This window comes from Sinocyclocheilus rhinocerous, unplaced genomic scaffold (assembly GCF_001515625.1).
Source record: "Sinocyclocheilus rhinocerous isolate Xijiao unplaced genomic scaffold, SAMN03320098_v1.1 scaffold1222, whole genome shotgun sequence".
Classification (NCBI taxonomy): domain Eukaryota; kingdom Metazoa; phylum Chordata; class Actinopteri; order Cypriniformes; family Cyprinidae; genus Sinocyclocheilus; species Sinocyclocheilus rhinocerous.
The window spans coordinates 476,462-495,618 of record NW_015640234.1 but is presented as its reverse complement, the minus strand read 5'-3'; the positions used below and the strand labels follow the sequence as shown (position 1 = coordinate 495,618).

General features: G+C 39.7%; 4 protein-coding genes across 8 annotated transcripts; 3 read left to right on the top strand and 1 right to left on the bottom strand.

The window, feature by feature from the left end:
- Nucleotides 1-460: 460 nt before the first annotated feature.
- On the top strand, nt 461-6,082 carry LOC107752579 (metalloreductase STEAP3-like). 2 transcript variants are annotated; one of them, XM_016568584.1, is made up of 5 exons: nt 461-544; nt 1,311-1,803; nt 1,886-2,416; nt 2,518-2,682; nt 4,963-6,082. In XM_016568584.1, exons 2-5 carry the CDS (start codon nt 1,318-1,320, stop codon nt 5,233-5,235), a joined length of 1,455 nt encoding a protein of 484 aa, XP_016424070.1. In that variant the 5' UTR covers nt 461-544; nt 1,311-1,317; the 3' UTR covers nt 5,236-6,082. The 2 variants fall into 2 exon arrangements, with proteins under 2 accessions (XP_016424070.1, XP_016424071.1); XM_016568585.1 differs by lacking the exon at nt 461-544 and having other exon boundaries at nt 1,098-1,803.
- cunh2orf76 (chromosome unknown C2orf76 homolog) lies at nt 5,163-7,975 on the bottom strand. Of its 3 annotated transcripts, XR_001641369.1 has the most exons (8): nt 7,589-7,975; nt 7,418-7,468; nt 7,302-7,339; nt 6,986-7,067; nt 6,700-6,801; nt 6,473-6,497; nt 5,897-5,952; nt 5,163-5,239 (listed from the first exon to the last, which is right to left on the bottom strand). XR_001641369.1 is itself a non-coding variant. In XM_016568587.1 (6 exons), exons 1-5 carry the CDS (start codon nt 7,716-7,718, stop codon nt 6,725-6,727), a joined length of 378 nt encoding a protein of 125 aa, XP_016424073.1. In that variant the 5' UTR covers nt 7,719-7,975; the 3' UTR covers nt 6,156-6,497; nt 6,700-6,724. The 3 variants fall into 3 exon arrangements, 1 of the variants encoding a protein (XP_016424073.1); XR_001641370.1 differs by lacking the exon at nt 5,897-5,952 and having other exon boundaries at nt 5,212-5,239; XM_016568587.1 differs by lacking the exons at nt 5,163-5,239; nt 5,897-5,952 and having other exon boundaries at nt 6,156-6,497.
- A 1,885-nt stretch (nt 7,976-9,860) lies between these two features.
- dbi (diazepam binding inhibitor (GABA receptor modulator, acyl-CoA binding protein)) lies at nt 9,861-13,888 on the top strand. Of its 2 annotated transcripts, none has more exons than XM_016568589.1 (4): nt 9,861-9,934; nt 12,920-13,037; nt 13,150-13,212; nt 13,388-13,888. In XM_016568589.1, the coding sequence occupies exons 1-4, from the start codon at nt 9,926-9,928 to the stop codon at nt 13,459-13,461; spliced, it is 264 nt and encodes an 87-aa protein (XP_016424075.1). In that variant the 5' UTR covers nt 9,861-9,925; the 3' UTR covers nt 13,462-13,888. The 2 variants fall into 2 exon arrangements, with proteins under 2 accessions (XP_016424075.1, XP_016424074.1); XM_016568588.1 differs by lacking the exon at nt 9,861-9,934 and adding an exon at nt 10,501-10,530.
- Nucleotides 13,889-15,576: 1,688 nt separating this feature from the next.
- On the top strand, nt 15,577-16,623 carry tmem37 (transmembrane protein 37). The gene is made up of 2 exons (XM_016568626.1): nt 15,577-15,597; nt 16,009-16,623. Exons 1-2 carry the CDS (start codon nt 15,577-15,579, stop codon nt 16,618-16,620), a joined length of 633 nt encoding a protein of 210 aa, XP_016424112.1. The 3' UTR covers nt 16,621-16,623.
- Nucleotides 16,624-19,157: the final 2,534 nt, after the last annotated feature.

The following is a 19,157-nucleotide window of genomic DNA, read 5'->3' as shown; positions in this document are numbered from 1 at the left end:
CCAGCGCGCACAGTATCCCGATACCGAGAACCAGTGCTGCCAGCACGGACACACACGCAGTCTTTGTACGGTTAGAACCGCACGGGGAGTCGGCGGAGCGAGAAACCGCCTCGTCGGGTAACAAGCCTGCTGTGCTCATGCTCGCCGCGTCCTTATCGCGGCCGTGCAGATGTTTACAAATGTACGATCCGGATCAGCTGAGTCCGCTATGCGGCTCTACAAAATAGAAGCTCCAAGGACAGTCGATGCGCCGCACTTCACAAGCAGGCCCGTGGCATAGTGCAGTGCACGTCTCTTGCCGTCATGGATTATGGAGCGTAAAGGAATGGAGGGGTCTCGAGACGTCATCTCAGATTGATCACTCGGACCAATCAGCTGTTAACCTGCCGCTAGAATTTAGCAACGCTCCGTGTGTGATAAGAAATGTCTTTTTCTGCACGGTCTCATATCTCTCTAGTGCACAGTAACAGAAGCGCCGCGGTTATACAGTCCTGGAACAGCACAGTCCAAGAGTCGCCAGAAAAAGTGAAGTTATATGAAAGTGGTGAGTACATGATAAATCAGCATGTAGTATAATGGATTTTCTGATATGGATAAATAATGATGTTTAAAAAATGTAAAAATGAAATGTAAAAGTTATTTTAGCAATTGCTGTGACTGAGTAATTGAGAACGTCTGTCCCCCACCCTTTCAGTAGAAGCGAAACTTACAACTCATTTGAAAGGCGAAAAGAGAAACTTTTAACAATCTCAACAATAGGCCTAATAACTAATAAAAACTTTAACACCACTATCAACAACAACAACAATGTCATCCAATGTTTATTTAAAAAAAAAAAAAAGAAATCCAATATTTTTATAGGCAAATCAGCCATGTAGAATTTGTGTAATTTTGGCACGTTTAAACATTAAGTAAATATTAAACAAACATACAAACAAAAACAGGGCTAAATGATCGAGTTTAAAATTGAGAAAATGGAATGAGATTATCTACTTGTTTTCCTGTTATGCTTTAGAAAGGGGAAATATTGTTAGTTCCTGGGTGTCAGCATTTTGTGGAATGTTAAATTATTTTGATTTGGTGTTATTTTCATGTGGCACACAAACCACTAAACTAAACATTTAACAAAAATATAAAAAATGATATTTTTTACTGCAAGTTACACACTTGTATTAATGAACTATATACGTTAATAGCTCTGTCTCTAAAGAATATGGAATTTGTGCCTTTAATGGTAACGGGACAGCAGTTTGGAAATACCTAATTATATAAATGCATATCATTTCCTAAACTCAGACTTGTCTTCTCAGGTTTATTATGGTGGAAAATATGACAACTCCTTTGCTCTCAGACTCTGAAGCCCCTGCTGATGCCCTACCTGTATGTCTAACTAGCCCTACAGTGGCCATACTCGGTTCTGGAGACTTCTCTCGCTCACTGGCTCTGCGGCTGGTAGCTTCTGGTGTGCGAGTGGTGGTTGGGAGTCGCTGTGTGAATCGCATCCCATCAGGACTGTTCCCTGATGCAGTGGAGTTGAGGAACCAGGAGGGGGCAGTATCACAAGCAGTGTGCCTGGTATTTATGGCCGTGTTCCCCGAGCATTACTGCTCCTTGTTGGGGCTACAGTCTGCACTTGCAGGGAAGGTGCTTGTGGATGTAAGTAACGGCGCAGAGATGAATATCCATGGGCCGTCCAATGCAGAACGGCTAGCTGAGCTGTTTCCAGACAGTCTAGTGGTCAAAGGTTTTAACACGGTTTCAACCTGGGAGCTGCAGACTGGGGCTCATGATGGAAGCAGACAGGTCAGGGCTGCTGTTGGGTTATATGTATTTGCTGAAAACCAATACAGGGTTATTTGAACTCTGTGAGTTTCTACCTTTATAGGTCATGATCTGCAGTAACAGTACAGAGGGGAAGAAGAAAGTTGTGCAGTTGGCTCGGCAGATGGGGTTCCACCCGGTGGATATGGGTGGCTTGTCTGCTGCTCGAGAAATTGAGGTAGCCCCATTGCACCTATTCCCATCTTGGAGTGGCCCGGTTGTCGTCACCTTCCTCCTTTTTCTCTTCTTCTATGGCTACGGTTTCCTGCGGGGAATTTTGCTGCCATTTCTTGCACAAGGAGGACACAATGCTTTCTACCGTCTCGCCCTTGACCTGGTGAACGAGAGCCTGCCAGCAGTAGCCTTGGTGACCCTGGCACTCGTATACTTCCCAGGATTGTTTGCTGCATGGTTGCAGCTCTGGAGGGGCACCAAGTACCAGCGTTTCCCATCCTGGTTGGACAACTGGTTGCAGCGGAGGAAACAACTGGGCCTGTTGAGCTTCCTTTGTGCAGCGTTGCATGGTGTCTACAGCCTTTGCTTGCCACTGCGCAGAATTACACTGCACAGGCTTGTCAATACTGCCTACAGACAGGTAAGCCAACCTGAGAATAAAGATCTTTAAATGTTTAGTGTGTCACTTAAAGTGCCTCACAAAAGTATAGTGTCTGCTGTGTGTTTGTCTGAATGTATCAGGTTAAAGCAGGTACAGAGGAGCCCTGGGATGAGCTGGGTGTTTGGCGATCTGACTTGTACCTTTCTTGTGGGGTGCTGGGTCTTGGTGTCCTCTCTTTACTGGCCATCACTTCCCTTCCCACAGTGGGCAACACTCTCAACTGGAGAGAGTTTACGTTTGTACAGGTGAGGCCATGCACACCATAACAGTGTTTCCCAATCCTGTTCCAGGAGGCACACCAGCAGCACACATTTTGGATATCTCCCTTTCTGACCCATCCTTTTCAGGTCTTGGGGTCTCTTCCGAGTTGAATCAGGTGTGTTTGATTAGGAAGAGTTCTATAATTTGTACTGTTGGTTTGCCTCCAGGAACAGGGTTGGGAAACACTGCTGTAACACATTAATCACATATAACTACTTTAGCAGGAGCTTTGGTGAACCAGTACCTACTAGTGATGGGCGCTTTTGAAGCACTGCTTCTTAGAGCTTTGAAACCTTTGCTTTCATGTTTCGAAACAGTGGTTCGGAGCAAGTATCAAACTGCCAGAGTCACATGATTTCAGTAAACGAGGCTTCGTAACGTCACAACTGTTTCGAAATTTCAATGGTTTGCTGACAACCACTGAACCAACGTCTTTAGTTTTTACCTGATCTCGGATCAGTTTGATAAATTTGTGGACATTTTTAATGAGACATTTGTGTAATTAAAAGAATGAGCAGTAGTTAATAGTCTCTTATTGTCCTGTTTAGACAAGCTCTCCATAAAACAAACAAAACAAGCCCTGCAAATGAATAATAATGATTTAAAAAAAAACATTATACAGACACTTCACATTTAATGGTATTTTATTATTCAATGTATTATACTTTCAATTAAACATTTGCAATGGGTTTGAAAAATGTTTTTATGTATGTTTTGGCCTGAGTTTTTGTTGCATTTAGTTTTGACCAGCAGGCATCACCAGTGTGTGGTGTTTTGAGCACATCGAAACAGTGAATCATTTTGCGAAGCAATTGGTTCAAAGCTTGAAAAGGTTTGCTTCTCCCATCACTAGTATCTACCTACTCTGCTTTAACCAAGAATAGCTAACCCTGTACCTGCTACCTGCAGTTAAGTTCAACCCTATTCCAACACACCTGCCTGTATTTTGTAGGCAACCCTGAACACCTTGATTAGATTGTTCAGATGTGTTTGATTAGAGTTGGAGCTAAGCTTTCCAGGAGCAGGACTAGAACCTGGAGGGCTACCAGTTTAGCTCCAACCCTAATCCAGCACACCTGAAAAACTTTAATGGTGTGTTGGAGCAGGGTTGGAACTTAAGTCTGCTTGGACCCACTGTCCTGCAGAGATTTTATCCAACCCCTCTCAAACACTCTTGTAATTTTCAAGCATTTCTGAAGACCTTGAGTATCTGGTTCAGGTGTGTTAAAACTCAGCAGAAAAGTGGGGCTGTTTCTCAATTCTAAGAATGCAAAGAACAGATTTGCGTTGTTGTGGAGACCCTTCTTGCCAGGCTACCTCAAAAGAAGAAACTCGAAAGAACACTAGGACACAAAACGCATATTTGTGAGAATTGAGATGTGTTGTGATCTTGTTGCTCAACTGACAGTCCCAGCACAATAAAAACAACAACAAAAAAACATTACAGATGTCATGATCTTTTAAAACATTTACTTATTTTTTAATATTAATATCTTTTAATTTTGCTGCGTACGTGTATAAGAGTGTGTATATGAAAAATAACCTATACTTTGCCAATTATGATCATTTTACATATGCCAATAACATGAATTGCAGGCTTTCTCCATTTCTTTATCACTTTTTTAAATGTATGGCAAATCAAAACGTCAAATGTTTACTTTCACAAGTTTGCGAGTTTGCAGTGGGAATCTCTCATCTTGAGTGATAACAGGAGACGCTTAAAACTCGCAAGCTTCCATATGTCGTCCACCCCCAAATGACTTCTGGGATTTCGAATTCTCTCAAGTCTTCATGCGATGCATACTCAATATTGGTAACCGGGTAATTTCATGCGTCCTTGGTACTTGCGTTCTTGAGTATTTGAATTGAACTTCAGCAAGGAACACAAGGATGCAAGTTCGCATAGGAATGCATATCGAGAAATGGTCTGGTTCTCCAGGTGCAGGGTTGAACAAACCCTGTACATGCCATTCCAAACAATCGTACAGGCCTAGTTTATACCTGGTACCTGAATTTCCAATGTGCATGGTGCACTTGATCTGTCACATTACATGTTGATGTAAGTCATGTCTAGCTAGTTTTGGTGCAACAACTGATAGTTGGTTTTTAGGCTAGGAGGAAACATGGAAATGTTGCTCTGATATTGACCAGATAGTGTGGCATGATTTCATATGTAATTTTGGCAATGTCTTTGATTAGCATATTCAACCCAAAACAACAATTATAGCTTTTTGAATGACGTTTTCTCTCTTTTCTTCCTTTAGTCTGGTTTGGGCTACATTGCTCTGACTCTGTCCATCACGCACACACTCTTCTTTGGCTGGGATTTTGCCTTCCACATTGAGGCATATCCATTCTACATGCCGCCAAGCTACTTATTGGCTGTCGTTGTACCCTGCATTGTTCTGGTGTGCCGTTGCTTCCTGCTTCTGCCATGCATCTTCACCAGACTGACACGAATCCGCCGCGGATGCGAGAGTAAACGCAACTGTCCAGTTTTACAGCACCACCACGTGGTGGCTAATGGAATACCATAGAAGTCTGGGAAAGAATACAAGAACACATGCATTTAAAAACTTTTTGTAATTAAATACTTGTATAAAAATGAAGTGTTAAGCAGATATACAGTTGGAAGTGTAGTGGTCAACACACAAGTGAACAACACATTACAGCCAATATGCACTTTTGCCAAGTGGAAATTGTTGATAAATATTCTTGAGACTAGTTAAATTCTGACTAGCTTAAGTCAGCCTCATCTAAAATGGGAACAATAATGATATGATGAGACTGGCAAATTTGTCTCATCTTCGTAAGGCTAAAAGTAAAGACAGATATGATAAGGTACATTTGTATAGTCAAGTTGAGTGTTCTGAATGGAGGTTAGTGTTATTAGGTGCAGTGTGTATCAGCTGTGATCTCTCAGAAGCACAAAGACTAGAGCTCTGCTCACACGCACACAGTACCTTCAGCTCTCTATTTCTGTTCCCTATAAAAGCCATCGGTGTTTTGTTTTGATATTTGAGTCTCACAACTATGCATAGACTCAAAACTCGGGTCTATACCACAGTTTTAGCTTCAGTAAAAAGATTTGTACCGAGGTACTGTAGCCTTCTGTAACTCCTGACTGAACTTTTCCAACTCTCTCTATGCACTGAAAGGACTTAACACATGCCTAATGTTATTATTATATGTCAGTACCTCAGATGATTGTCCTCAGGGCCGGTTACTGTGTAAACTCAATTTTCAAACTCCATCTGTAACAGGAAGGCCAACATTATACTGAGTACCAATACTGACCATGCCATGACTGCATGTGCACTAAAAAAAAACGTATTAAGTATTAATACACGTTTAGTTTCACTTCGTTTCCTTGGTTTGACTGATTGGCTGTTGTTATTGCGGATGAGCTACAGGAAGGAAGTTTTGAAATGAACTTTTAATCAAGTGTTTAATCAACTTTATTTAACAAAATGGCAATCAACTTCCAAGGTGTCATTTAAACGAAACAAGATATTTGGTACCTGATTTGTTGTAAATGAAATAAAAAAGTAAAAAATTATTGGCATTCGAAATGCACATTTTGGCACTGAAATTTACAGTATTCTTACCTAAGAAAATAATTGCACTTGACAACATGAAAACATCTCCCCTCAAAATTTGTCAAACTATGCTCAAGGTATTTGAATGGTAAGAATAAATATAAAAAGAATTGCTATAAATGAAATTAAAATAGATGGTTCAATCCCACTTGAAGAGCTTTTCACACTTGCTTGCCTCTGGTGAATAAATACTCCAAGACAGGGGTGCCCAAACTCAGTCCTGGAGGGCCGGTGTCCTGCAGAGTTTAGCTCCAACTTGCCTCAACACACCTGCCGGGAAGTTTCTAGTATGCCTAGTAAGACCTTGATTAGCTGCTTCAGGTGTGTTTAATTAGGGTTGGAGCTAAACTCTGCAGGACACCGGCCCTCCAGGACCGAGTTTGGGCACCCCTGCTCCAAGACCTCTTGTGTTGCATCCTGATCGTCATCACCATTCTGTCTTTGGATTGGCTTTGAACTTTTCATAGTCGGCCATTCTGAAGAAGGCAAGTTCTGTCTCATTGGCTGTGAGGAGAGGAAAGGTGTTGAAATTAAGACTTGAGCAGGTACAGTTTCATTTATTTTTATTGAATTGTTATGTGCACACGAGGAAAATTAATTACGCATTAAAATAAAAGATTTAATTTAGCATCCTATAAAAATGTAATCTGCACGGACTCATGAAGCCCTAAATATTGTTTTTACATACCAACGCCACATGCTCCTAACATGCAGCCATCACGAAGAATCAACTTTTCATCATCCTCTAAACTCATTACAAGCTCATTCGTCTGAAATCATGAACAACAGATATTATTATTAAGGTTACATTTACTCATTTTGTTAATACAACTATTTATCATAGGAATTAGGTTGTTTCTAACCAAGTATACATTTCTAAACTTTTGTGAAATAAAAGGAGCAGAATGATCATGAAAGGTTTACGGCAGCAATTTTTAAACAAATGTAATCATGTCAATATTACATAATTTATGCCACAAGTTGTTGATCTGATTAAAAGTTACCTTTGCGCCATGTGCCTGGTGTATGATTTTCATTGTGTCTGCAACAACACAGCAACAGGATGTTAATGCAATAACTGTTAATCTTATTTCTGATAAAGCAGTAAGTGTAGACTTGCCATAATCAAACTTCTTAAAGGGCAGAGGCAATCCAGCTCTTGTTGAAACGTCTTAAAAGAGAGAAGTGCTTTAGTTTAGCTCTCATTATTAGTTATTGTTTAATATCAAACACATCTCATTTACTTTTTACAAATAAACAGGTGAACTCTGGTTACAATCGGTTGTCTTACCTTGCTTAACAAATGTAATAAACTCCTCCACCGTCTGATCTAAACTAACGTCTTTGTAAACCACCGGTTTAAAGTTGCGATGCTCGAAAGATCGAACCAGACGCACTGTCAGAACCGCACTTTCACACATCTCGAGCCGATCACATTACAAACCACACGGATTAAACATGCAGAGGCCAGACACGATTATTAAAAAGTGAGCCTAGAAGTAAATTGAGCCTAAGTAAAATTAAGGATAGCAGAACAGACGCGCCCACTTCACTATTTTATCGTACTTCAGTAATTATAAAACTAATATCGAATCGTTTTCTTCCAGCATGTTCTGAGAAATGCAATTCTAGACCAAAATAGCCGCCGATCAGGTAACAGTATCAGGCAAAAGCAATAGAGCCGCAGAACAATAGATACAGCATGTGACACATTCAATGCGGAAACAAAAATAAATGTCTCCACGGTCCAAAACAAACCGTTATGTTCATATTCTATGGCTTGTTTTATGAGTAGCCTGTTGTTTTTTAAGCACTAAATGTTAATTTATATCTCTATTTATCCTTGTCAAAAATGGAATGCAAATTAAATATCTATTTTAATTTGGACACTGTCCAATTGAGATTTAAAAAAAATCTTCTAAGAATGTGGCTTAGCTGTTTTTGCATGAGATTATTTCCCAGAGGACTGACAGGAAGTTGCATAACTAGCTAAACAGATTGGATCTAACTATTTCAGCTATTTCAACGCCCTTGCAATGTACATTTTGGTGGCATGACACAGACTGGTGGAAAATTTTCTAGGTAGGGCGCCACAGTGGCAAGAATTTTCAAGATAAATTAAAACCATTTTTTTTTTCATTTTCATAATTCACAATTTATGTATACAATGCAACAGCAAAAACTGTTAGGGAAAAAATAAATGTTACATTTGTTTAGAGCTTTTTTCTAAAACTACAAGTCAAGCTGCAATACCAAACAGGACCACACGGACACCGCTATCCATATTTTCCACATAAGACCGGGCGCGGCCATTTGTAATTTGTACGGGTCTGGTTTCTGGTCTCATCTGCGTCTAGCTATTTTTAGCTGTAGAAAACGGCTCGTTTTACTGCTTGATATTGCAAATTGCTGTGTCTTACCTTATTATTTTAATGTATCATCTTAATTATGAACACACTGGTTTATACTGCAAACAGTTTTACCGTTTACTGCACGTTGTTATTCTTCTCGTTATTTCCCTACAGCGGGTAATGAACCGGAAGTCTCGCACATTCTCAGAAAGCGGCTTACTTCCGCTTTGAAGAATATAGTGGATACCTAACCTGACTGTATATAAATATATACGGATCCATTCAGAATTATTAAACAGAGCAAAACACAAATTAATAAAGCAAATAAAAACATTCTGAATTTGTGTAATGTGGTGATCTGAAGGCAGCTCAACATGACCAGTGAACAGTTCCTCTGTCAGAGTGAGTGTTGGTGCCCAATCTTTAACAGACATCTTGCAGATCGTGTGCTATCTGGACTGTAATCGTCTTTACCTCCATTACAATCATCATTCATCAAAACATTAGTATGTTAACTATGCAAAAAATACTGTAAATACTACACGGTCAGTTATCAGGCTGCTGGTCAACAATGGACATATCGTCTATGACTGAAAATGAGTAAAGTTAAAGTTTAGAAACACGATATTTGAAGGTAATTTGCATATGTTGATCAATTCTGTCGCTATTTACTAAAAAGCTTTAAAAAAAAAGGGAAGTCATGGCCTAATGGTTAGAGAGAAATGCAGAGCACTAATTCCGAGTATGGGTCCCCATACTTGGCCACTTTCAAGAAGAAAAGCTTTATGAGTATTTGCACTCCAAACATGTCTAAAAATTGAATACAAAAACATCTGGTTACATAAACCTTTATTTATATTTTAGTTATATTTGTGGATTGTTTTTACATGCATTAACAATAGGCCACCTCATCAAACTATAAGGATCAGTTGTTTGTCCAAACCCCTAAGTTCAGAACCGCTGATAAAAAAAAAATCATAAGACACCTCAACTTCTGTTGAAATGGGTAGCTTCTGTTTGAATAAAGGCATTGGTATATTTGCACAATACTCTCAATCTGGCATCCCTAGCGTGACCCTGTGGCCCAGTTGAAAGACCTACATTTCCGTGAATTTGATTGGACAGATTGCTCAGTACGTGCCCCAGCAGCCAATGGAGTGCAAGGGGGCGTGGCCACGGGCGTGCCAGCCGATACTACAGCAATCGTCGGAGTGTCGCGCTGCCGTCACAGCGGGTCTTCAAGCATATCATTGTAACAGACTGAAAGATCTACAACCATGTCTGAGGTGAGTATTTGCATTGTGCGAACACGACGCATTTGTTTGATTTGAGAGTATTTGAGAATTGCATTTGAGAATTGTATTTAAAACTCGTATAGAAAACGACATGGTGCTGTTCGAATGAGCGCATTTGGTTAGTATTTCATATGTCTTAAAGATTAATACTGATTTACCTCGATCGAGAGAGGTAAAAAGTCAGCTTTACATTACATGTAGTAAATGACACTGGAGGGCAATAATATGCATGCAGAGCTGAAGAGAGCGCCATGTCTAGGTGGGTGTGGCGTGAATGTGAAGTGTGTTATAATATAGAGCTACTGAGCGAGCCTTTGTGCTCCGTTTGCGCTGTTTCTTAATCGTTGGCTTTTACACGCGCTACACGGACGCATGTCGCCGCGTCGCGTTTTTACGAAACGGGTGGTTACCCCAAAAAGTCACGTGTGACTTTCTTCCGCTGAACACAAAGCGAGATGTTGCTAGCCTCAGTCACCGTTCATTTTTAATGTATGCAAAGCAATAAGGAGTGGAAGGCGATTCTGCGTGCCGCCTCGTTATGTTGTTTGCACTGAAGAATGTCATATTTTGGAATGACACACACGAGGGTCAGTAAATGATGACAGAAAATACATTTTTGGGGTGAAAATATGCAAATGTAAAACGTGAAACCCGCTGCTCTGTTCCGTCCTGCCCTTTGAAGCATGAGCGCCCTTTTACACTCATTCATTGCTCAACAGCTGGAAGTTATTGAATCAACTAAAAGGTTCTTTAATTCGATATTCTTAGATCGTTAGAATAGATTCGTTTAAGTGGGAAGTAGATTATTTTAGTATTAGAGCATGCCGAGTGGACCACATAAAAAAAAAATAATAATACTAATAATAACGTGAAAAATGTTAATTGTCGTTAACGGTTCTTCTCCAAAAATACTTGTCAGTTAAAGAAGGTGTGAGAAGTGGGTCTGTATTTAGTCGTTATGCACTGAAATCTGATAACATGTTATAGCAATGATAAGACTGAGGTTTACTCGAGGACGTTGTGTGGTTACTGTAACAGGAAGAAGATGAAGGAACAGAAGCTGGTCGATGATGAGGAGCCTTGTGCGCATGTCACGTAATTAGGTCAAAGAATCGCAGGCGTAGTAAAGTGTGTGTGATTGATTGATTGAGAGAGAGAGAGAGAGAGAGAGAGAGAGAGAGAGATGGATGGAGTTTGACCCCCGGTGATCAGAGATCTGCTAAACCCTTTTTAATGTGTGCTGGCCTTTGTGCGCATGGTTACATAATCAGTTCATGTCTCCTGCCAGCATTACGGAGGAAGACCAAGAATGTAAAATGGCCATGAACAAAATCTTTTCAGTCCTTTTTGTGAGAAGTAAGAATGAGAACTGAATGCATATGGATGGTGAGGTTTCACTTATCCTTGGTCTGCTTTTTGTATTCAGTGCAGAGCGGATTCTTAAATTAAAGGAACACTCCACTATTTTTGAAAATAGGCTCATTTTCCAACTCCCCTAGAGTTAAACAGTTGAGTTTTACCGTTTTTGAATCCATTCAGCCGATCTCTGGGTCTGGCGGTAGCACTTTTAGCTGTAGCTTAGCATAGATCATTGAATCTGATTAGACCGTTAGCATCTCGCTAGCTGGGGACTATTTTCAGGCGCTGCGTAATATCATTGCGCCTGGCTAGGAACTATACTCTCATTCCGGCGTAATAATCAAGGAACTTTGCAAGTTCCTTGATTATTACGCCGGAATGAGAGTATTTTTCCTAGCCATATCGGATGCTAACGGTCTAATCAGATTCAATGATCTATGCTAAGCTACAGCTAAAAGTGCTACCGCCAGACCCGGAGATCGGTTGAATGGATTCGAAAACGGTAAAACTCAACTGTTTAGCTCTAGGGGAGTTGGAAAATGAGCCTATTTTCAAAAATAGTGGAGTGTTCCTTTAATGGAGCGTTGGGGGAAATTCCATTAAAAGTGATTAATGTTCTATTCCGTTTTAAGGCCTGTTCGCACCTAGGACAATAAGTTCTAATTCTATGAGAATAGAATTAAGCAACTATAACAATAATGACACAGAGGAACAATATTGGTGGAATCACTATCAAAACATTTTTTTTTCTAGCTGATAAATGACAAAACATTTACAGCCAGTAAGAATCCATCCAATTAGAAACCGAATCTGCCCTCAAGCATTTAAAGCGGCAGACAACAAAACTGCCGCGAGTGCTTAGGTTAAACAGAATGTTATTGTTTGTTGATGTGAACTCCAAGCCTCCTTACACTGAGTTGAGGCTGCTTGAAATTCAAGACATGAAGCCACATAAAAGCCAGACTAAATTATGCCTGCTCTGATCCACCTCAGCATCAAATTATACAGCTGTAATATTTGTGTAAAGATGTCTTTACACAGCCGAGTTAAGGCTGCTTTGTGTCTGCTCAAAATGTGTAAAGATGCAATGCCGCATAAAAGCCAGATTAAATTATGCCTGCTCAGCCCCTAGTTTCAATGCATATAGTAGTAATTGCTAAGTAAATGCCACGTCAGAAGTGCTTCGGTGCCACCTTTTCAGTTATGCCACCTCTGAGCAGCATTAACCTATATTCCTCTTCAGAAGTCTTTAGTCTTGAATATCACAAAGTATCACCAGTGTCTAATGAATCGCTTGTTAAAGGTGAAACAAATCTACACTGCCGCTGTAGAATCCATAGTAGCACAGCAAAATAAGTCATAGTTGCGAAAACATTAATAATTAATTTAAAAGAATCACACACTCCTGGGTTATAGGATTGAATCAGTCTGATGAAATCTTCTCTGAATGAACTCACTCACTGAACTGCAAACTATCTGTGATATCTCAACTCTGTCTCACAATTTTTGTCTACTTAAGGGTTGTGAAACTCAAATCAGTATTGCTGACCGATTGTCCATAACGCAGCATGTGTTTGTAGAGTGTTCTGTTGGCTCATGTTGTTGGTTTCTTCACAGGCTGAGTTTCAGAAAGCAGCAGAGGAGGTCAAACATCTGAAAGCGAAACCAGCGGACGCTGAGGTGCTGGAAATTTACAGTCTGTACAAACAGGCCACCGTAGGAGATGTTAACACAGGTGAGCTTTTCCTTATCAAAATTAAAGTGAATAAATAAATGTGGCCTAAGTTTATCTCTAAATCAAAATTGCAGCTCTAAAAAAATGTGTATATATTTTTTTTTTTTTACAGCTCGACCGGGCATGTTAGATTTCACTGGCAAGGCCAAATGGGATGCCTGGGAGGCCAAGAAAGGTCAGTTTCTCCTCCCTACCAGAAGGGGGCAGTGAAATATCCTTTTACATTTGTGTTTTTTCAGCATCTTAACATACAAAACTGTAAATTATCTCAAGAAGCTGCTCACTCAGTGTGTGTGTGTGTGTGTGTGTGTCTTCCTCTCTGTCTGTTTTTCTTCTCTTTCACTTTTCAGGTATGAGTCAGGATGATGCATTGAAAGCATACATCGCAAAGGTAGAGGAGCTGAAGGGGAAATACGGAATCTAATAGACTGAACCCATCATGGCCAGCCTGCCTTTACCTGCACTGTCCTCCCATAAAAACGCCTTAAGGCCTCCAGTGTGTCCTCTCGCAAGGGTGTTACTGTTACACCGTAGCACACAGACTCTGTTCTGTGTGAGAGAATAGGCAAATTCCTCTCAGGCCAAGAGAGCTCATCCACCAGCAACCATGTAGTGAAAAGCACAAATTAATTCAAATTTATACAATGCCATAAAATCAATTCTTCTAAAACCATGTTTGCTCTGTGTTTTCGTACAAACACTGACTAAGGAAAACATGTTGGATTTCCCTTAAAAACTTTGATGTTTGCCTTTTTTTTTTTTTTTTTTTTTTTTTTTTTAAGTGAGACCCCATGAAAGATTTTGTGATTTAAAAAAATAACCTGATCAAATAATTAAATGGATTTACTGTATGAGTGTTGGATTTAATTCATTCAAGATGTAGTTGTGCATTTCTGTAAAATAGCAATATTCTATATGATAATTGAGCTGTTTTCCTGAGACGGACTTGATAATGTGTCTGGCTGTAACTAATATCAAGTGGAATGACTTGTCCATCATTCCTAATACATAAGACCTGCCTTAATTGCAAATTAGCCAGTACTTGATATTATCAATGTCCTATCAGTCATTTGATTGCAGTTATGGGGTATTTGCTCACATCACCTGACCAGACATTTACAAACACACAAGGGCTTTAAAATATTTCACTCTAGTTCAATGGGTTTATGGGGTGTGTAAACATCAATGAAAGGTTTTAATTGACCATTTCCACAGTTGTCCATGATTTCTATCCCACCTAATGTCTTCACCTCAGTCTGGAAAGGGCTCAAAGTCTTTTCGCTAGAGACTATAAATTGCATAATTATGTTTTAGGTCACAGTCACCCAAAAGGGACTTTGGCCAGTCAGTCATTTTGATAATCATCAGTTTAGATAATTAACAATTTCTGTGAAGAGAAACATTCTTAGCAGATTTAAGGCCTACCTTTAGTAATAGCTATGTGGTGCTTGATACCAACAACAGATTATTTTACTAATTAGTTAAACTACTACTAGTGACTGGTCAGTGTTTTAAGGTTGTTGATTTTTTTTTTTTTACTAGTGAGATATAGCCATTTTAATAATGTCGAGTGAAAAACGGAAATAAATATAAATATGAACTTGGTTATTTGTTAAAATAGTTCTAGCAACCTAGTTAGGCTACTGGAAAAGTTTATAATCGGATCAAAGCCCCACAAAACTAAAAATGGGACAATGGGATACTATAGCCTACTGTTATTATTAAAAAATAATTAGTTACCTTAAATATGTCCACTACATTGTATTTAAAGTGTTCTCTGTCGGTGATTGACATAACAAATTTGGAAGAAAACAACATTTAAGGCACATTTTATAGGCAGCGATTCATGTAAATGCACATTTTATGCATAATTTGAAGTTTTTTTTTTCATGCACACATCACACGTGAAAATTGGCTCAAGTTTAGGCTTTATACAGTATTATTTGTTTATTATATATATATATATATTATTATTATTTTTATTTTTTTTTTTGTCAAAGTCAGCCATAGCCTTCATATCAAAATAGCTGATGTCTGATTTACTCTTTAATTAAATGATAGTTTTGCAATGAATGTCAACTTTTTTTGATGGGTTTTCGTAGTTAAAATTGAAAGTCTGGGACAAGGGTAAAATTTACTGTTACTGTTTACTTTCTATATTATGCCTATTATATTATAGAATGCATATTATAAAGTTACCAAAACAGTTTTGTTACCTATAGCAAACATTAAAAAAAACTTAAATATATTAGTTGTAATAAAAATCCCCTAGGACAAAAATGCCCAAATTTGAAGAAACTCCTTTATACAGGAGCTGCCTCTAGCATAATATCTGATTCCTAGTTACCGAAAACCCCCGTGACCGGAAAACTAACACGAAGCGCCCGTGATCTGCGTGTCTAAGGAGACAGACGGGACGGGCGGGTTTGAAGACCAGTTAATGTTACACTAAAATCATACTGTACTTTCGACTGGAGTTGACTTGGCTTCTTCGTCTCGCGTCTCCTGGTCTGTGGGCTTTAAGGCACATTAACTCAATATGACTGCAATAAAAATCAGGGTAATGCCTTTACGTATTTTAAATGTGTATGCTATTTGACGTTTATGTTATTCTTTAGAGTGGAATCATAAATTTACTTGGGATGAAAAGGCAAAATAAGATCATAATTATTAATAGCGCAAATTCGATAGCGCCAATTGATTTGGACAAGAAAGTAGTTCAATACACAACAAAATGAAGCGTTGTTTACATGGTTGTGAGAAGGGAAAAGTTTGCTTTTTTGCTGAAATACTTTCCTTATAATAGCCTGTCCTCATTAAACTACATATATAAATGTAGTTTCATTCATTTTTTCAGCAGTCTAGCCGTTTTCAGGCTTCAGAAAGGGCATAACATAAGTGGCTACAGCAGGATCTGATGTTGATACATGTGGATCAGATTTCTTCTGATAACTCTGTTGTTTCTCTCCAGGTCGGGGCTGTTCCACGTGGGAAGTCCACTCCTCTTTTTCTAGACTTATTTTGCCGCAGTCTTATTATCCTGTGTACATTTCTGTCTGTCATCCTCTCGTCTATTGCGGTGTGTGATGGTCACTGGCTGCTCGCCGGCCGCCGTATGTTCGGCCTGTGGTATTTCTGCTCACTGGAGGAGCAGCAGGGCTCTGTGTTGGGGTCCCAAAGTTTTAAAGCATCCTCTAACTGCACTAGACATCTGGAGGAGGCAGGGGTGGATGGTCTGGGCGTGGGCTTGGCGGTGTGTCGTTCTGTGATTACTCTGGCTCTGGTCAGTGCCATATTCGGACTGGAGTTGCTTGTGATGTCACAGGCCAGCGAAGGGAGGGACTCCAGTCAACGCTGGACCCTCGGGGCACGGCTGGTGCTGCTGGCGGGGGTAATGGCTGCCGGAGGAGTTGCAATTTTTGTACTCCTGTTAGGGGCATTTGCAACGCTCCTTGGGTTTACTCTCACCTTCTGGTGCCAGTTCACCGCCACCTTCCTGTTCTTCCTCAATGGAATGGCAGCACGGCACATCCAGTATATTGAACCGCTGTTGCCCTTTAGTGGACATCCTGACAAACTGTAGAAATAAGGCTCTAACAATAATCTCTTTAAAACTTGGAGAAGCTGCATTAGAAGTTGGTTCATCTCGAGCAGCTCTGCTCTGTATCTGCTTTCTTTTTCATCAATATTGAGAAGTGATTTAAAGGTATATAAACAATGAGGAACCTTCTAAAAAGGCCCCAAAAAGGCCCAATGTACCAATGGTAATATGAAGGAATTTTCCATTTTAATTTTTCACAGGTGTTTTACCTTTATTTTGAATTACACATTGCATTGCATTGTGTTTTAGGTTTAGAATAAATGTCTTTAAGAAAACTTAATAGAAAATATCCTGGCAGAAAATTAGTGCTGGCCTGGTGTGGAAATAAATGTTTTTACTAGTTTGTTTGGTTGTATTTTATTTATTTTTATCAGAAACACTGCTTTCACAGCAGATTATTTCATTCTATCATTTGTTTTTCATGTAATTAATATTATTGATGACCAGCAGTTGACAACTGACTCTGACAAACCTTACAGTTAGTCTTAATAGTTTATTTAATAGAGAATTCTCTCTTTTTCATCATTAAACAGACCGTTTTACAGTATTTTTAATACTTAACTATACATGGGGGATAAGTTCATTTAATAACAAGATTTTTCTTTTCTTTACATTTTTGTTTCACAACTCACAATATTTCAAAGGACAATACATAGATAATAGGTGTGCAAGGCATCATCTCAATATTTACACATAGATAAACAAGGGGATGAAAAAATATATATTAAAGGGGTCAAGATGTGTCTTTGTTTAATATTTCTTGAGGTTGATTTCCCACCTCCCAAAGCGCTCGATTTCGATGCTCAGTTTCCTTTAAGGGTGTGTTCACACTTAGATTTAGTTTGATTAAAACAAACTCTGATGTGATTGCTCTGTTAGTGCGCTTCATTTGAATAATTGTGAACGCTGCCATCAGAACCTTTAAACAAGTGGACCAAGACGCACCTTTTTCAGGGTTCTTGGTCCTCTTCGAAACAAAGGGCTTTTCCAAATACCCACACATGCGGTCTTGGCCACTTGAGAGTGCGTGCACACAACAGGAAGTATATGCGCAAGACTGTCCCAGGTCTTAAAAACGCCAAAATTGCAGTGCCCTTAAAGGCAGGGTATGTGATTTTTCAAAAACACTTTAGAAAACTGATTCGGGCCGAATAGCAAAACAAACGTGTAGCCAATCAGCAATAAGGGGCGTGTCTACTCGTCTCGTGATGTGGAGGAGAGAGCTTTCAGTGCATGGGACGGACATTAGCCGAGCCGAGCGACAGAAAGATAGAGATGGCGGATAAAAAACAAAAGAGGAAAACGTCTGCGGAACGATAAGGCAAGAAGTAGGACCCGTGTAAATATCGGATCAGCTTTCCAGCGCTGGAGAGAACTCAAGGAGCGAAGGCCTGCGATCGGACGCCGAGGTTGCTTTGTTTCTTCTCAATAGGTGAGTAACACCGTGTCTACAACAGCTAAAGTCTGCCTACACTGGACGCGATCAAACGACCGTTGAAAACCATTTGAAATTTGTGTCAGCACGTCATAAATAGAACCCGGCAGCAGTTTTCTGTCGGGATTTGTTGCGCCGCGCCGCGCCGCTCACGTCCGTAGACACGGTGTAACATTGGTTTTGCTTTGTTTCACAGAACTAATCGTTGCCTGGGTTGCGTACGTATATGTGGGGCGGAGCTATCAAAATAGGGGCAAGACCCTTTTGGGGTAGGGGCGTGTTTGTTTTGGTGATTTCAAATATCAACATTGGCTACCAGAAATCACTTACTCTGCCTTTAACGCAAACTAAATCCATACCGCTCCAGAATGGTGTTCGAGGCTAAGTGTATCCCATCATGCATCATATTTTGGAAATAAATCGTGAGACTTTTTGCCGAGATCTCACAGGAGGACGCAGAAACCTTTCCAGTGTTAAGTTAAATATTAATAATAAATAGATATTACATATAATTTGATAGTAAAACATAAAGTGTTGCACATTTTATAGGTGCAAAGATGAGTATGTTTATTTTGTACAACATTTGTAACTGCTTTTTATCACTTAATTAGAAGCGCCACAATTACTAAATTGTGTAATCTGTTATAGAGACTACTGAACAGATATTTAGAAGTGAAAATCGAAATACAGCTCTGTAAACACTTGCATTTTTACAACACTATAAGTGTCCCATCGGGGAATGAAAGCTGCATCCGAAACCACATATTTCCCTACTACATAGCAGGTGAAAAACAGTATGTGACAAAAGAAGTATGTCCGAATTCACAATAGTCATAAAAGAGTAGGAAAAAGTACCCGGATGACCTACTACTTCCTGCGTGATTCTGGAGTGTGCATACGATGGACTCTTCACTATCCCATGAGGCCACGGGAGAGGATTTATGAATGGCAGTGACGCCAAAGCCACTAGAAGGCAAGCCTGCAACCTTTAGCCGAAAAAGCGTAACGGCTAATGCTAAGGCTTCCGGTTTGCCAGTTCGTGGGAAAGGAGACCAGAGGCCGTTTTTTTAATAGATGTCGATGC

Excerpts from the sequence above, each read along its gene's own strand:
- tmem37 (XM_016568626.1), top strand. The coding sequence starts at position 15,577 with ATGACTGCAATAAAAATCAGG. Across the intron at positions 15,598-16,008 it reads TGACTGCAATAAAAATCAGG|GTCGGGGCTGTTCCACGTGG; the intron begins GTAATGCCTTTA and ends GTTTCTCTCCAG.
- LOC107752579 (XM_016568584.1), top strand. The coding sequence starts at position 1,318 with ATGGTGGAAAATATGACAACTCCTTTGCTCTCAGACTCTGAAGCCCCT. Across the intron at positions 1,804-1,885 it reads CTCATGATGGAAGCAGACAG|GTCATGATCTGCAGTAACAG; the intron begins GTCAGGGCTGCT and ends CTACCTTTATAG. Across the intron at positions 2,417-2,517 it reads TCAATACTGCCTACAGACAG|GTTAAAGCAGGTACAGAGGA; the intron begins GTAAGCCAACCT and ends TGAATGTATCAG.
- dbi (XM_016568588.1), top strand. The coding sequence starts at position 10,501 with ATGTCATATTTTGGAATGACACACACGAGG. Across the intron at positions 10,531-12,919 it reads TTGGAATGACACACACGAGG|GCTGAGTTTCAGAAAGCAGC; the intron begins GTCAGTAAATGA and ends GTTTCTTCACAG. Across the intron at positions 13,213-13,387 it reads TGCCTGGGAGGCCAAGAAAG|GTATGAGTCAGGATGATGCA; the intron begins GTCAGTTTCTCC and ends TTCACTTTTCAG.
- cunh2orf76 (XM_016568587.1), bottom strand. The coding sequence starts at position 7,718 with ATGTGTGAAAGTGCGGTTCTGACAGTGCGTCTGGTTCGATCTTTCGAG. Across the intron at positions 7,469-7,588 it reads TATTACATTTGTTAAGCAAG|ACGTTTCAACAAGAGCTGGA; the intron begins GTAAGACAACCG and ends CTCTCTTTTAAG. Across the intron at positions 7,068-7,301 it reads ACCAGGCACATGGCGCAAAG|ACGAATGAGCTTGTAATGAG; the intron begins GTAACTTTTAAT and ends TCATGATTTCAG.